The sequence below is a fragment of the Acomys russatus genome, chromosome 27, assembly GCF_903995435.1.
Source record: "Acomys russatus chromosome 27, mAcoRus1.1, whole genome shotgun sequence".
NCBI classification, from domain to species: Eukaryota; Metazoa; Chordata; class Mammalia; order Rodentia; family Muridae; genus Acomys; species Acomys russatus.
In genome coordinates, this window is record NC_067163.1 from 26,517,750 (window position 1) to 26,534,482 (window position 16,733).

The following is a 16,733-nucleotide window of genomic DNA, read 5'->3' on the forward strand; positions in this document are numbered from 1 at the left end:
TCAGGCAATGCAACTGGTGAATTATAATCAGAAGACATTTAATTGTGTGTGCAAACTGGGAGTCACGCCCCTCTATGCTATACAAGGAGGATAAGTAGAGACTTAGTACATTTGAAATCATTTATTTGATTTGCTGGATAGAGTATTAAGTTATTTCACCAGCCATCAAGATAAACTTTGCCTCAGATCTTTGCCTACTTAATTCCTCTTTAATCTTTCAATGATGGAGTTATGGGATTGTGTTTTCTTCAGGATGCTAATGGTTATTTAAGTAACAGCTTAGTTTCTCTAGCTTCTTCCTGATTCCAGTGCAGAAATGACAGTAGGTTGGCTGTGAGAGTTAAAGAACAGCCAACATGGTAGCGTATGCTTGTAACCCTTGGGCAAAGTGGTATATACTTGTGATTCTTGACATGGTGTTATGTGACCCTTGGGCATGGTGGTATACGCTTGTGATGCTTAGGCATGGTGTTATGTACTCGGGACTCTTGCATTTGGAGGGTAGGGAATGGAAATTCAAGGTCATTCTAGACTACTTAGCAACTTTGAGGTCATCCTGGGCACATGACCTTAATCTAAGAAAGTAGACAGAAAGATGCAAAGGTAGGTCTTAAGGGCATGGGGCAGGGTGAGCTGGCTTTGCTTAAAGCTGTCTTCAGCACTGAGTAATGCAAGAATCATCATTTTTGCTGCAAATGTATGATGTAACAAACTATCAAAGTCCATAGCTGAGGCGTGTCAACTACCCCATATTAGTGGCCCTGGGGCACTATAGAACCTGCTAGTAATTTAGGGATTCATGACTCTTCAGACAGACAATAGCTGGCCCAAAAGACTTTTATTTCATCTAGTTGTTTGCCAATTTTTTAAAAAAAGACAAACAAGGTTTCCTGCTCCCTATGGCTCAAGTAAACACTGTCAAAATAAAACCCCTTACAGATGGAAGGACATCATAAGGTATGTGAGACAGGAAACTGGTTAAAAGTCCATCAAAGGTCTGGGGATGTACTTTAGTGGTAGTGTGCCTGTCTTGTATGTGTGAGGCCCTGACTTCAATGACCAGAACAAAGAGGCCTTTGTTTTGTTTTGTTTGTGACAGCTTCTATTATTTAGCCTTGGCTGTCTTACAGCTTGCTATGTAGACTGGCCTGGCCTCAAAGTCACAGCCCTGCCTCCCTCTTGCCAGGATTAAAGGCTGGTGTCATTCCACCATGGTCCACAACAACTCTATAGTTTAGAATCAACATACAGAGAAGTTGCCATCTTTTTTAAAGTTTCAGACCTCTTAGGTTTAGCACTTTCTAGTCACTGCAGTTTCTACGTGGGAAGCATCTGGGAATAATGTAATTTCAGGAGTCAAGAGTTCAGGGCCAGTCTGAGTTACATTGTGAGTTTGAAGCTCGTCTGGGATAATGTAGGAAGACTCTGCATCAACTCAAATATTGAAAATAAAACTCAAAGCAAAGCAGGAAGTAATGGATGGAAGTGAAGGTTTAAGGTGGATGCTACTAGCCAAGCTGGGCATGGTGACGCACGCCTTTAATCCTAGCACTTGAGAGGCAGAAGCAGGCAATGCCTGTGAGTTAGAGGCCAGAGAAATCCTGTCTTGAAGTGGGGGGAAAAGGTTGATGTCACCCTAGATTATCTTTTTAAAAAAAGAACAGAAGCAAATTCAATCAGTGTTCTTTAGCAAACGATAAATTTATTAGGTGTCTACAAGTACAAAACACTGAACGCTGCAGTAGAGAATTACAAAGACGCGCAGGAGATGAGCCTGCCCTTAAGAACTCCTAGCCTAGACCACGAATCACCTGGATGGTACCAGATGTAAGGCGAGTTCTTAAAAAGTCCCACGCTTCGAATTCTTCTCTGGCCAGACGTAAGTAATCCCTTCAACAGGAAAGTTAAACACGGAAAAAGAGACCTTTTGTGGATTAATCAGTGACCTTGACTTTGCTTCTAAGCATCACTCCGGTGCTGTTGCTCCGTTCTCGTAAGTTCTCAGCGTCATTTCTGACCTTGGTGCCGAGAGACTGTCCAGGCTTCCTGAACCTTCACCGGGGTTTCCTGTTTGTGGGTGAGTGGCTCAGTTGCAGCTTGGCCTTGGAATGATTCGTCGTCTGACTTTTCTTTCAGCCAATGTATCTTTGGATTTTGGTTGCCACTGGGCCCCTATATGCTTTGCTATCCCTGCTACTAAGGGCGGAGAAGGTGCAACAGTGAACAGACCAGAATCTTCCCCTTACTTTAAACATTTAATAGTGCACTTACTGAATATACTCTGTACAGATATAGGGCAAATTATAAACCTCTTCCTTTATTTAATCTTTTTATTTGTTTTTTTTTTTTTCTCACTAAAACTGTATTCATGTAAAGTGTATTTACAATGTAGGGAGGGGAGCCTTGAGGTACAAAACCCAAAAGAATATCTGAGGTATAAATACAAGTATATCTTAAATAATAATCTTTATCATGCTTTATGTCTGAAAGCACAGTAGACAGACATGTGTACATGTTTCTCGATAGAATGGTATATACAGCATACAATCTTACAGATCAAGAAGCCATCAAAGTCGAATATACACGCACATCTTCACAAACACTGATAATTCAAAATACTCCAATTTTAAAGCTCTACTCTGACACCCTTCTTCCCCAATTCTTCAAAGAACCTTTGAAATAATACTGACAAGGTAACTAAGTTATAACAAAATAAAAATCCTTCTTCAACTCTCATTCATATGTTATTCACTTTTTGAGCCATACAAAATAAAATTTACTAATACTGTCTCGAGTCAATCTTCACCATTACAGTAAAACCTGTATAAAGACCACCCTTACAAAAACCTGCACTGTTTGTTTTTCACTGAGATTACTCTTCCCCATTATTACTAAAATATAGTTCAAGGGCATTATGAGAAAAAAAGGAAAAAAAAAAAAAAGAAGAAATGTAGGAAAAAATGACAAATAGAAAAAACTAATTGTGCAGAGGTCAAACCCAATTAAAATACACACATGTAGCTGTCAGGAACACTGATACCCGCCACCAAAAATCAAAAGCCTCCTGTGCTGGGGACATAGTCCCTTGTATTCCCCCTGTGTATCTTAGAGTTTGTGTCACAAGCATGAAAATACTATGAATTGTAACAGGCAAAAAGTTTTGATGAGCTGAGCCTCTTATCGCAAATATTCGACAGACTGAGATAGGAACCTGGGCTATATAGTGAGTCAGTTGTTCAAGACCAGCCCGAGCCACGGGATGAGACCCTGTGTCAAAATACAAAGTGAAAACAGAGTCGGGGATGCAGTTCTCTGTAGAGTGCTTGCTAGGCATACAAAGGCCCCGTATACCCAGTACTGGAAGCAAAAGTGGTTTAATATTTTGTGTATGGGTGTCAGTGTTCAACAATTACATCTCACTTAAATAAAAGCCTCTTTTTGGAGCCAGACAAGGGAGTGAAGCTGATGCCTACTTCTGAACTAGTCCTATTAGTTAAATTCCTATGGTCACGGGGAAGCTACAGTTTATGGGAAAGCAAATGTTTGCAGAAAAGAAAACAAAAAACAAAAAACGTTTAATAAACTAGGGAGGGAATGGAGAAGGCAGTTGGGTTCTCCTTCTGGGTGGATCCCTGGATAGTCAGTCAGCTATTCCAGGTTGAGCTAAACCTGGTTTATCAGCATCCTTTGCGGATGCTCAGTGTGCCAGACACTGCACCCCCATCCCTTCATCTATGCCATTCAGCCAGCAACACACACATTCACACTCCCCTGGGCAAACCGTTCTCTGCTCGTTGTCAGTGAGAAAACCTGCCTATAAGTACCAACTATTCCAGTGGATACAACAGTCCCCTGACATGCTGCAAACAAAGGACATGGGTACACATACGCTGACGTCACAGGAGAATCACGTCTCTTCATCATCTTCCATTACGCGCTGAAAGAGTTCTTGCTTCTCAGAAGCAATCTGAATAATACAAGTACCCCCCCCCCCCCCCCCCGCAAGTCTTATAAATTCCAGTCAAGGTCTATCGTGTAGACCTAAGACAAACAGGAAGCAGCTTTAAGACCGTGTCAAATCTCGGTAGTCAATCAGACCCAGACGAACCCTTCCTAGGACTGGCAAGGCTCTAGAGACAATCACCCAGGTAGCAGACTTAGGTGCTCCACCTCAGCAGTCACCTAGATTTGGTATCCTTGGTGTCAGGGTTCTGATTACTGAAGGAGTCTCGGATCTTTACCACTTCAGCTGCACACAAATGTCCAAAAGATTTTGTGTACCACTCTGGCATGTGGCCCCTGTCACACAAGAAGAAAAGCTGGTGAGTCATTTAAATCAGACAGGATGGAGATACAATGAAGGCGGTCTTGAAACCTTTTTTTCTTTTTAATTGAACTATGAGGATTGTGCTCAGGTCCCCAAGAAATAGAGGAAAAATGTTCATTACTGAGCTGCACCAAAGGTTCCTACTTCCATTTTTTTTTCCTTTCTTTGAGACAGTATCTTTACTTTTTTTTTTTTTTTTTTTTTGTTTTTTCAAGACAGGGTTTCACTGTGTTAGCCTTGGCTGTCCTAGACTCACTTTGTAGACCAGGTTGGCCTCAAACTCACAGCAATCCACCTGCCTCTGCCTCCCGAGTGCTGGGATTAAAGGCGTGAGCCGCCACCACCCGCCAGCAAACAGTGTCTCTATGTAGCTCTGGCTGTCCTGGAACTGGCTAGCCTTGAATTCACAGAGATCTGCCTAACTCTGCTTCCTGGGATCAAAGGCATGCACCATCACACCCAGCTGCAGGACTGCCTTTTGTCTGCAGACAACCCCGGGCGCGCCCATACGCATTTAGGACCTGAATGTTGGCAGGAACAGCATCGCAAGCACGCATACCCAATAGCCCTGCTTAGAAAAGGCTTCAAAGGCTTGGGCGTGCATCACAGGCATGCACAGCACGGGTCACTGGCATTTACAAAGGGGACCGTATTGATGAAGAGAAGCATTCCCTAGTTGATCTGAGCATCCTATTATCTGATGAACCGTGTTCATTTACGGCACAAAGCAGAGGCATAATCAATTACAAAACGTGCGCGCACTGTTCAGAAACCTTCTAGTATAAAAAGGGAAGTATTTACTTGTTGGTTCAATATAAAATATACTACATCTCATGGCTTTAAATTTGTGATAAAACTCCCCAATTCACACAGCATGTTTCCTAAGAATTTGGTTTGGAAGCAGTACCCCAAAGGGCACCACTCTCCATAAAATCTGCAAAACACAGTGATAGATTCATTTCGCCATTCTTGGCATTATATGGAAAACCTGCATCTCCTGCCTCCCCTTCCCCTTGTCAAAAGATCAGGATCAGTATGTACCTTAAGTCAGCTCTGCACATGTAGGTGAGTTTGGATTTTCCTGACCCACAGGGTTCGATCAAATATCTGGACAGGAGCACATTAACTCTCACACCTGCCAAGGGCGCCCGGTCGTGATCCACAGAGGTGAGGAGGAGGGCGCAGGCTCCTCTGGGTAAATTAGTCCTCCAGGTCCTGTGGAGACAAAACCAAAGGGGAGATGGAATTTCTCAGAAGCCAGGGTCAAAATGGCCCCTCCTTCCTGGGACCCTCCCAATCCCCGCACAGTGACTCTGGGTAGACAGCTTGGACAAGACAGCTGGCTTCTTTCTACTTGGGGTACCTGTTCAGTCACCTAGTCTCTTTTTGGCATGGTTTTTAGAAAACCATTTTTACATTTCAAGAACTTCTCAGGATGTGGACATCAAACAGGTAGGGAACGGTTCTGGAAGAATAACCTGCCATTTCCTCAAAGCTTTTTGAAATGGCTCCTTCAATAGCCTTCAGATGGCTTGGGGATTTCTTTCTTTCTTTCTTCTTCTTCTTTTTTTTTTTTTTTTGAGATAAAATTTCTCTGTGTAGCCTTGACTGTCCTGGACTCACTTTGTAGACCAGACTGGCCTCAAACTCACAGAGATCCACCTGGCTCTGCCTCCTGAGTGCTGGGATTAAAGGCTTACACCACCACCATGCCCAGAGGCTTGGGGATAAATTAGTCTTATCCACATCTCACTTGGGACTAAGTGGTCTTCCCTGGCCTATCCACTCATTACCTGCGTCTAACCAGAATATCTAAACTCAGTAGCGCAGAGGTCTAGCACCACGGTGTACATTCATTTGAAAAGGCTTTTCCTTTCGGAGCTCGGTTTCACGTGAAGACTTTTTCAGTGAACTGCCCTGCTGCCAGAAACATAACTGTGCTTTGAAATCGCTCAGCACCTTTCTGGACATCTACACATGGTTTTAGATAATGTAACCACACTGTACGTTTGAGGGAGACAAGGGCTCAGTCCTAATGTTTAGTGGTCCACGCCATAGTCAAATCCATTCGGAAGCTCTCACCTCAACACGACGTAGTCCCGAGCAGGGTGAGGCGCCATGCTGTTTTGGACGTACTGGTAGATTTCAGTCTGGCTGTCCAGGATTTCGATCACCTTTGAATCCAGAAGGTCCACATCCCAGAGGTGCTGTTCTTTCAGAAGGCGCTTTAAGATCTCCTCAGGTGCAGCAGGGACTTCAATGGTTGACCTCCAAAGCCTTAGTGGGGGTCCATCACTGACCTGAAAAGAAGATTTGTGTTTTTTTTGTTTTGTTTTGTTTTTCCAGTAGCCCTGGCTGTCCTAGAACTCAGAGATCTGCCATGCCTTCCTCTGCCTCCCAAGTGCTGGGATTAAAGGTGTGTACCATTCCCACTGGGCAAGATGTATCTTTCTCATTGCTAAGCTAAAGCATAGATACTTTGATTTTGAAAGCCAATTTTGAGCGGGGAATGTGGCTTTCTCTTCAGAGGCTGATTGGTAAATCTATGAAGTTAATAGGCCTCTAGCCCCGAATACATTCACAAGCATGCTAGGAATGCAAACAGGATAGGGTCAACTCTGGTCAAAATCCATGACTTCTGTTTCCTGGGCTTGTATTAGAATGAATGTGATAAATTCATTTATTTCATCCCAAAGTCTGTATTTAACCACTATGTTTATTTTCAAGGTGGGAGAGACAGTGTTGACAAATACCTTGAACATTTTATGCTGAAACATAAAGGATCCTCCAAATAGTGATTCAGAACAGATGGAAGTGTAAAACTATTTTCTTTACATTATAGGAAAAAAAATTAAGCATGTCCTAAGATGCCCTTTAAAAGCCAATAATACGGGCTAGAGAGATGGCTCAGAAGTTAAGAGCACCGACTGCTCTTCCAGAGGTCCTGAACCACATGGTGGCTCAGAACCATCTATAATGTGATCTAATGTCCTCTTCTGACATGCTGGAGTCTATGCAGGTGGAGCACTGTATCCATAATTAATAAAATAAATCTAAAAAAAACCAAAAAACAAAAAACAACCCCCCAAAACAAAACACCCTGCAACCTCAATAATACTAGTGAATCTTCTGGTCAGTATAGAGCAGTGGTTCTCAACCTTCCTAATGCTGCGACCTTTGCATACGGTTCCTCATGCTGTGGTGACCCCAATTGTAAGATTATTTTGTTGCTACCTCATAACTGTAATTGCTACTGTTATGAATCATAATGTAAAGAGCCGCTATGCAAGTTATCTAATATGTGACCCCAAAAAGAGTCAAGACCCACAGGTTGCAAATTACTGGTCTAGGATGATTCTGTGGCGGGAAAGCAACCATTTCCTTCCAAGCAGACTGAGATTTCTCAAGTGGGGAGTGTTTTTCCCTCTGTGGCAGATGTCCAGCCACCTGGCTGCCCAACACAGGGACATCTGTCAACGACAGGCCTGGGGTAGAGATCCCCACAGAGAGTACAGCTGGACAGAGAGTCTCGCGTCTGATGACTCAGTCATGGCCATGGGAATGAAATTGGGAGAAGACTGACCTTCTTATAGGACAGTTCAGCCTGCTCGGAGGTTGGGTAGCTGACCCAGCCTTTGAACTTGTCCTTGACTTCCTTAAATAGGCCATCCACGCAGTCCTGGAGGAAGTGCCTGTAGTCGGCCGGTTGATCACTACTCAGGTGTCCCAAGGCCTCCAGCGTAAGGGGCTTCAGCTCCTGCTCAGTGTAAGAGTTGCGGCAGCGGCTCATTTCCTCAGGAACCTGGGGAGGGACACACAAGACGAGAAGGTGATGGGGTCTGCCAGCACCTCAGTCAAAGGTGAAGGGCGCACACAACAGCCTGACACAGGCTGGCAGCCGCTCCTGCTCCCGAGAGACGGAGCTAATAAGCAATCACAACATGGCTTATGTGATCAAAGCTGGTTTCTCAGACACTTTTAATTCCAGATAATTTCTTGCTATTGCTTTGTTGTTGTTGTTGGTTTTCGTTTTCTCCCCCATCTCCCCCACAAGACAGGGTTTCTCTTGCGTGGTCCAGGCTGACCTGGAACTAGCTCTGTAGACCAGGCTAGCCTCAAACTCTGCTTTTGTTTTTTAAGTAAAAGGCAGACAAATTAAAGAAATATTAACTGCCACATATATTTAAACACATAAAAATCTCTCTCTCTCTCTCTCTCTCTCTCTCTCTCTCTCCTCTCCTCTCTCTCTCTCTCTCTCTCTCTGTGTGTGTGTGTGTGTGTGTGTGTGTGTGTGTGTGTGTGTGTGAGAGAGAGAGAGAGAGAGAGAGAGAGAGAGAGAGAGAGAGAGAGAGCGCGAGTTGAGTTGAGTTGAGTCTGTGTGTAGTTTCAGCCTATATACATTAATAATCTCCAATTATGAGAAAGACCGTTTGCGCAAGGGAACAAGCACTAAGCCCTTGACATTGTGCCCATTCTTATTATCCCTAGCCCAGGGATTATATACCTGGAAGAGCTTCTTGCATTCAGCAATCATGTGGGCCAGCCCTTGAGTGGCGGCTAGGTTTTCATTCAGATCTTTCTGGTCTGGTTTGCCCAAACTCTGTTTTCTTTGCATTACCCTAGGAAAAAGAAATAAAGGGTTTTGATAAGCAGGTTATCAAATACTTTTATTTTGTTCAGTACAGTTTCTCATAGTTTTATTACAAACACGACACAAAATACTAAGTAGGGAGTATTCTGGTTAAATATCCTGGCCATTTAAAGACATTCTATTAAGTAGGTCACAGGAGTCTGTGTGTGCTGGGGGCTGAGGCAGCTTCTGAAGGGAGTGAGGTGGAGCTCTCTGGGGTAAGGATTCCAATGCTATCACTATTCTCACTAGCTAAACAAACCTTAGGTGAGGGAGAAAGCAATTGTTTCCTAGAGGTTTGGTCTTATTCTTATCGGGCCTCTCTTTTGTTGTCTCCTGTAGTTTTTTTTTTTTTTTTTTTTTTTTTTTTTTTTAAATCCCATTAAAGCTGGAATGTCCCGACAACTTTCAACACTAGTTAAAAGGCTATTAAGTATTGTATGGCTTTCAGGCACAATCACTTCAATGTCTCGAGCCGAGAAACGCTTTTCAGGTTCCTAGTTAAACATAGGGTGAGTTGAGTCTAGCTAGTCACCTTTCCTTCTTCCTGTGGAGGTGGGGTGGTCTTATTACAAACTATTTATGTAAGAAATGCAAATCAGACCTCCTATTTCTTCCTTCCAGAGCTAACTTTCCCCAAAAACTTCACTTTATTTTTGAAGTAAAAAACAAAACAAAACAAAACAAAACAGACACTATGTGGCAGTTTGTTCGTCACCTGAGATTGTTATGACAGAAGAAGATTAGTGGGGAGAACCCAGCCCTATGCCTAGCATAGAGCAAGTCCCTGGTGAGTTACCAGCCTCTGTGAGCACCCAGCCTCCTCCACTTTCCCTATGGCTACTCCTGCCTTCTGCACATGTATTCTAGGCAGAAGTGGTTGCCAGGAACTGGCTTAGGCCATATGCTAAGTAGAGCAATTACGAGGCTCAACAACAACCTTCCTCCTTTGTAGCCTTGCTTTCAACTACAGGAACAGGCCAGAAACGCGTCTTCCCTGATGTGGTGGAGGATCTAAGGCTCTGGGGACCATCCACCCAGGGCTTCAGGCCAGTAGGTCTGCAAGGCTGTTTGCCGGGAGAGTGGAGATGACACAGACAGTTTGATTGGCTTTAAACACTGACCATGTCGAAGCAGAACCACACAGTGCACTCTCTCTCTCTCTCTCTCTCTCTCTCTCTCTCTGGCCCCGGGGCTTAAAAGATAGCTTTTAGAAAGGGACGCTAGGAAAGGGGACAGAGGCACAGGGATGCTGTGTGAGCTGTGAGTCAATTGCCCTGAGCAGCAAGGGCTCTCAAGAAGTTCACATTTCGGACCAGAGATGATAAGCTGATGATACTGCTGTGGGAGGTTTTGGAAACTTTGGGAGGTGGGACTTGGCTGGAGTTTCGAAATAGGTCACTAGGGGTGGGACCCTGGGTATCCTGTCTCTTTCTTATAGTTCTCTAGCCCCCCACCTGGCCTTCATGAAGCAAAGGTCCTCTTCTGTTGCCCCATGATGTTCTGCCAAATAAATGGGGCCAACCAAGCATAGGCTGACTCCTCTGAAACCATGACCAGTATCAACCTTTTCTTCCCTAAGTTGTTTGCGTGCGGCAATCTATCACACTAACACACAGGACCTAACTCTAGGATGAAGCACTTTTGCTCAGTTCAGGTAAAGACTCCAGTAAGAACACAGGGGCATGGCCTTAGAAGGAAGTGAGAGACGCCTCAGAGGAGACAGGCTTTTTGCATTTCATCCGTACCTCGGAGAAGAATTCTCTCTCTTCAGAGTGTTGAGGTGGAAGAGAGAGGGAGCTAAGCACACAGCCAGGTTGGTGGGAGTCATCTGATTTTCTTTCACAGCTGCTGTGACATCGCTCAAGAAGTAGAGAAGCGTCTGGAGAACCTCCCGGTTCTCGTCAGGCAAGAGCATAACGGCTGCCTTAATAGCTTGGAGGCGCTGGTCCTTGGGCACATCTGTAGGGCACAAGCATTCCCCGCCACCAACTCAGTAAATTTCCACGTCCGTGGCAAGTCCACATCCCAAAGCAAACATCAGCATCAAACACTGAACAAGCACTTGTAGAAAGCATACTGAAGATTAATAAGGGAGAAATTATGGGCTGCTACCGGCGTCACTACCCTCAAGAATTTCCTGGCCTCGTGGGGGAGTTAAAATATTTTAAACACCCACAATGCTAACACACTCTTAAATCGACCTCCGAGTTCGGCTCCAGATGATAGGCTTTTACAGTGTGCGGAACTGTTTCTTCTAAGCACTTAAAAAAAAAAAAATACTTTTTACCATATTAATTATTGAAATCATTCTACATTTAAATAGTTTCAATAAAAAAGCTTATGTGAGACACACGCACGACGTTAGGAACAGAGATCGCCCAGCCGACTATAAAAGGTCCAGGGTCTTAGAGACCAATTTTGACCTATTTGTTCATCCTTGAAATGGGAAAGCTTGTGAAAGTATGAAGTTGATATCAATAGACAGAATTTAAACAATAACTTAAAGTTTAGAAAGTATACCAAGAGCCAGGCGGTGGTGGTGCATGCCTTTAATACCAGCAGGTGGGAGGCAGAGGCAAGACGACCGCTCTGAGTTCAAGGCTAGCCTGGTCTACAAAGTGAGTCCAGGATAGTCAAGGCTACACAGAGAAACCCTATTGGGGGAGGGGAGGAAGAATGTATACCAAGAGGTAAATGTCTAAAAATGCACATAAGCCTATAGAATAATTTACACTGCTGTTAAGTCTTTGCCTTCCAGTCTCATTCACCAGGCAAACTTAAAAAAAAAAGAAGCATGTGGTGGAAAAATCAAGTCACTTAAATGCAGGGCCATAAGACAAACTGACTAAACAGCTCCATGGTTACAATGCATAACAAATACTTTGGTGGGGGAAAATGTGACCTGTGTTTTCATAAAATATGAAAGGCTGAAGCGAATAACGAAGCAGTCCAGACCAGCTCCGTTTCTCATAAAATGAAGCTCAGTGCGTCAGTTCTACAGATTATTTCAGCACCAAGACAAGCTGCTTTTAAATCACACTGCTCTGATGCCACCTGAGCCAAGAAAAACACAAGGCTGCGAAAGCCACAATCCTGATCTCGATCATTTATTTCCACAACTGTTTGCTTTAAGCTGAGCTTCAAAAAATGAGGAGGGCATGAGTACTGTTTTCCCAGGTATTTCTGGAAGGGACAATGATGAATAACAGAAGAAGAAGAAGAAGAAGAAGAAGAAGAAGAGGAGGAGGAGGAGGAGGAGGAGGAGGAGGAGGAGGAGGAGGAAAAGGAGGAGGAGGAGGAGGAGGAAGAGGAAAAGATTATTTATTCATTTTCCAGTGAGATAAAACAGACACCCGAGAAATTTAAAACTCAACAGCCCTGTGAGAGGTGTAAAGTAAATGAAAGGTCTATAGACAAGGGAGTGGGGGAAGGAAATGAGGGTGGGTGGAGGGGAGACAGGGAGGTGGGTGGAGAAAGTGATGGAGAGGGAGAGGAAGAGGGAAGGAGTGAGGGAGAAGGGGCGACAGAGGATACCCATACGGCTTTGGTATCCATATTACACTGCTCTAGACAAGAAAGATGATGCTAGACCTGACTGTAAAAATGTACAATTGCTTCAGCGTTTGCAGATGCAACAGGGACATCTATTTTCTCTTTCTTTTTAAGATGAGGTCTCATGGAGCTCAGGTAGCTCTTGATCTCAGGATGCATGCAGTCAAGGGTGAACTTGAACTTCTGGACCTCCCATGAGCTATACATGTTCACCACCACATTAGGTGTATGTAGGCTGGTGCAAACCCAGTATTCATACGTGCTATGCAATCAGTTGGCCAACGCATTCCCAGGCCGGAAGAGTCACTTTTCAAATCATTCAGTAAGTACACATAAACCTATTACATACACAAACTGATAATTTTTTTTTTTTCAGAAGAATGACATAAAAAGAGGCTACATGTTTCATTTGGTTCCACAGAACCCAGCATCAATAGTCTTAAGAAGATCCAAGAATGCTTACATTGGTAGATTTGTAGGAAGGTTTCAGAGAGTTTGTTCGTCATAAGGGGCTCAGGAAGATCTCGAAAATATTGCTTTAACATGTCTGCTACATCATAAGCGGACTGGCCTTCATAGTTGACGTAATCTTCAGCGCTTTCATTCATCTGGCGTAGAGCCTGAATCCGGGATTTGACTCCTGACTTCCTGAAGAGCCCAACCTTGTGGGAGAAAAACATTGGGGGTGAGGATGGAAGCAACATTCCCACAAAACTAGGAGTGAAAAAATAAAAAAGGCGCATGAAGCTCCGTTCCCATGAGTCGATCCACAGGCAGCTGTACTCACCTGGTCCAGACAATGGTTACGGAGGTAGCGCATGGCCTGCTGGATGCTCTGCGGCAGGGGCTGCCCTGAGCGCTGTACGTTCACAGTGAGCGGAACCCCAAATACACTCCGGTCTTTGTAGTCTGGAACCTTGATCCTTTTCATGAACTTGGGCACAGCCCTGTTTAAAGAACATGGTGGGGGTCAGGGAGTGTGCGTTTATTTATCTGATTTCACTCACTCTTTTTTGCAAACAGACCCCAGACCCTCATGGGTTTGATCCCTGTGGATACAGGGACTATTTAAAGGAAAATAAAAATAAAATAAAGCGACCAGTTGAGTTTTGCAGCTGTACTACTAGCCACGTCAAAGGCTTCCCTGGTTTAATAGCTGCTACAATAAATTATGCAAGTCTATAATGGCACCACCACGGCCCCCCCCACCCCCAACTATTGGGAAATGTCCTAGGAATTTTGTGTGTGTGTGTGTGTGTGTGTGTGTGTGTGTGTGTGTGTGTGTGTGTGTGTAAAGACAGTGCTTTTGGTGAAGAAAGCCAGAGCCTCGGGAATACTGGGCAAGTGCCCTACTACTGAGCTAAACCCCTTACATCTCCCCGATTCTTAGTATTAGCCCAGTCTGGTCTAGATACTTGAAGAGTCAGAGCTGTAAGACCTGGTCAAATACTCTCATCTGGAGAACTTGAGAGCAAGGGTGGGGGACTGTATGTGGTCCTAGGGGATGCTAATGGACATCCTGAAGTGATGACAGTATAGGAAGGAAGAGGCAAAAAGATGTTAACTGCGCTATTAGGCATTTCTTAATCAAGCTTGAGAAACAAGTTCCCACTTTTCCTAAAAGGGCATGAATCCCTCCTGGGTTCTTGAAGAGATATGATGAACCGGTTCGGATAAGACGATCTGGATAACACGGCATAAAAACCAGCAAATACACAATGCTAACTGGCTTGTCACACTGAGAACTGAGACCAGAGCTCAAATGGGGCACGACTTGAAGTCAAAATAAATTCCCCTGCCGATGACCCCAGAGAATACAGCATCTTCAGGCTTTTATGAGAAAGTGAAAAAGACACAATGGGGGTTTTTGTGAGGCTCCTCAAGGCTGCCAGGCATCCTGAAAGCGGGCCCACCCCCAGCCATATACGCAACAGCAGGAAACCCATGTTAGGCTTTTAAGGCTGCCAGGGAGACATCTGAGCTCTACAAATGACCTCTCTGAGTGAGACCAGAAAAGGGGAAGGCCAAACAGGAAAGGGACTTTGGGCAGAAGTGTCCAGATTCCACAATGCCAGGCTTTTACATTTGGTTTTTGACTCACTGGAAAAACTGACCAGAATTAAAGTAGGAGGGTAGACTTTCGGAGTTTTTGAGGGTTTGGTGAGAAAGGGGTGGGCAACCCTGAAAGGGAGAATCTAAAATATGCAGTTTTAAATAGCAGCGAGGAAAATATTACGCTAAGCACAGAGGGAGACCACAGAGAGCCAACTGCCTTGACTTCTGGGTGCTTGCATGGGATTGCCACTCTGGATGGCTCTAGAAAAGGAAAAACTGCAGAGTGGAGGCCAAATTTGTGTTTCCATACAGTTAAGCGTACAGCACTGCGGTAGAAGCGTGCATAATACTCGCTTTGTTGGAGGGGGGGGGTGAAGAGCCTGGCCGTGGAATGTGGAAAAAACACATTGCACTGCCCACTGAGAATCTTAAGTACTCTGCGATACACCGGTCCATACATATTCCTGTCACTCAGAACAAACAACTTCTGTACTTAGTGAGGCTCATGCAACGGCCTTCGCTAAGGAGGCGCTCTGATGCTGCAGCTGCATTCCCTGCACATGGCTGGGAAGGAAGAGCCAGAGAAGAAAGGAGCAGTGGGCCCTGCCTCAGACCAGACTGCTCCAATGAGATGGACGGCACCTCTGTTTTCAGAGATGCCCGTGATGCTGCCAAACCCAGAGACCCCGATCCAGACACAGTTCTTGTCTTTGGACCAAGAGTACAAAATGACATAGATTACGTCACACCCACAACCCATCCAGCCTGACCGTCTGCATCTTACACTGTACACTCAAGGCCGGATCTTCAAAATTATGACGAGCTCAATATCTAGTAAATATCAACTTTTAAAATGTATTTGTTTGTGGTGGGGCATGGTGGCACATGGTTTTAATCCTAGCACTCAAGAGGTAACGGAAGGCAGAGCTCTGAGTTTGAGATCAGAGTATACACAGTGAGTTCCGGGAAACACAGCTACAAAACAGACAGACCCTGTCTCACAATACCAAAACAAAACAAAACAGAACAAAAAAGAGAGAAAAAAACAGACAAACTGAAACAAACAAAAATAGTGTATGTGAGATATTATAGCTAATTACTTAAATGTATTACTCCCTAAGCATTTTTCCCAGAGAGCGCCGCCCCTCACCCCCACCTCCCCGTGTAAACAACAAAACAAAAAAACCTCAACTCTTTAGCACGGGTAGATTTTTGAGTCATGCTCCAAATATTCATTCAAAAAATGACTATGTGATGGAGTGTGGGCTTAGCATGAGTTAAGGGCCCGAGTTCACTTTCCAACACTGCTTTTTAAAAAAGCTTCTAAGAAGCATGCACAAAGATGGCCAAGTCACCTCATCCCTTTTCGTTCCTTCTTCCCTTGAACATGACCTGATAATGCCCATGTAACTACCCACTGTGGGGTACCCTTATGTCTGCAAAGAAGTGCAGTCTTCCATGTAAAGGGCTGGAACCCAACCAACCGGCCCTGCAGTTCCCTGAAAACTTGAGCTTCAGCTGTATTGAAATCATAGCCTCAAGGATGTGCAGACCAGCTGCCTAACGGCAACAGATTGGAGACAGTAACAAAGGACAGGACGGTCACATGCTCAGTGCTGGGACAGCCTCAGGGAGCATAATGGCGTCACCTGCAGTGATTGGTCAGCACCTGCTTTATTCTTACCAGCTAAATCCATGCTTGTTGGAAGGCGTGTATTTTTCCAGCAGGGCCGTCAGTTTCAGAAGTGAGTATTTCTGCAGTAGGTTCATCTGGGCCACGGACTGGCAGTTAATCTGCAGAGACACAGAGTTCAAGCTCGGCCGGTGAGAGCTCTGAAAGCTGTGCCACCTCAGTCTGTGCCTGCAAGAGAACAGGACGGGAAGAAGAAGTGAGACGGACGGACAGTTTCTGACAGGGGACAAAACAGGTCCTAGGCTGCTCACTGGCCTCTCGGGGAACCAATAGCACCAACATTACTTTCTCTGTTTTCCTCTATAGTAAAATGAACAGTTCTTCCTACATAACCACAGAGGGTTGGTTGCAGTGCATCTGCAGATATGTGGACTCAACGCGCTCAGGTCTCTTCCAGAAGATGGATGGTGTCTATGCATATTGGGGACACCCTCCCGTTTAGTTTAAATGATCTCTGGTTGATTATAAGGACC

At 44.6% G+C, this 16,733-nt stretch overlaps 1 protein-coding gene across 3 annotated transcripts in view; it reads right to left on the reverse strand.

The window, feature by feature from the left end:
* Positions 1-3,566: 3,566 nt before the first annotated feature.
* The window catches only part of Dlc1 (DLC1 Rho GTPase activating protein), a 164,713-nt gene continuing 151,546 nt past the window's right edge, over positions 3,567-16,733 (reverse strand). For all 3 annotated transcript variants that reach the window (XM_051170072.1, XM_051170073.1, XM_051170074.1), the window contains exons 6-14: positions 16,252-16,428; positions 13,300-13,459; positions 12,976-13,174; positions 10,706-10,919; positions 8,832-8,946; positions 7,911-8,129; positions 6,410-6,627; positions 5,369-5,542; positions 3,567-4,299 (exon numbers count right to left, since the gene is read on the reverse strand). In XM_051170072.1, the coding sequence (XP_051026029.1) occupies positions 4,179-4,299; positions 5,369-5,542; positions 6,410-6,627; positions 7,911-8,129; positions 8,832-8,946; positions 10,706-10,919; positions 12,976-13,174; positions 13,300-13,459; positions 16,252-16,428 (1,597 nt within the window). In that variant the 3' untranslated portion in view covers positions 3,567-4,178. The remainder of the gene's footprint in view (positions 4,300-5,368; positions 5,543-6,409; positions 6,628-7,910; positions 8,130-8,831; positions 8,947-10,705; positions 10,920-12,975; positions 13,175-13,299; positions 13,460-16,251; positions 16,429-16,733) is intronic.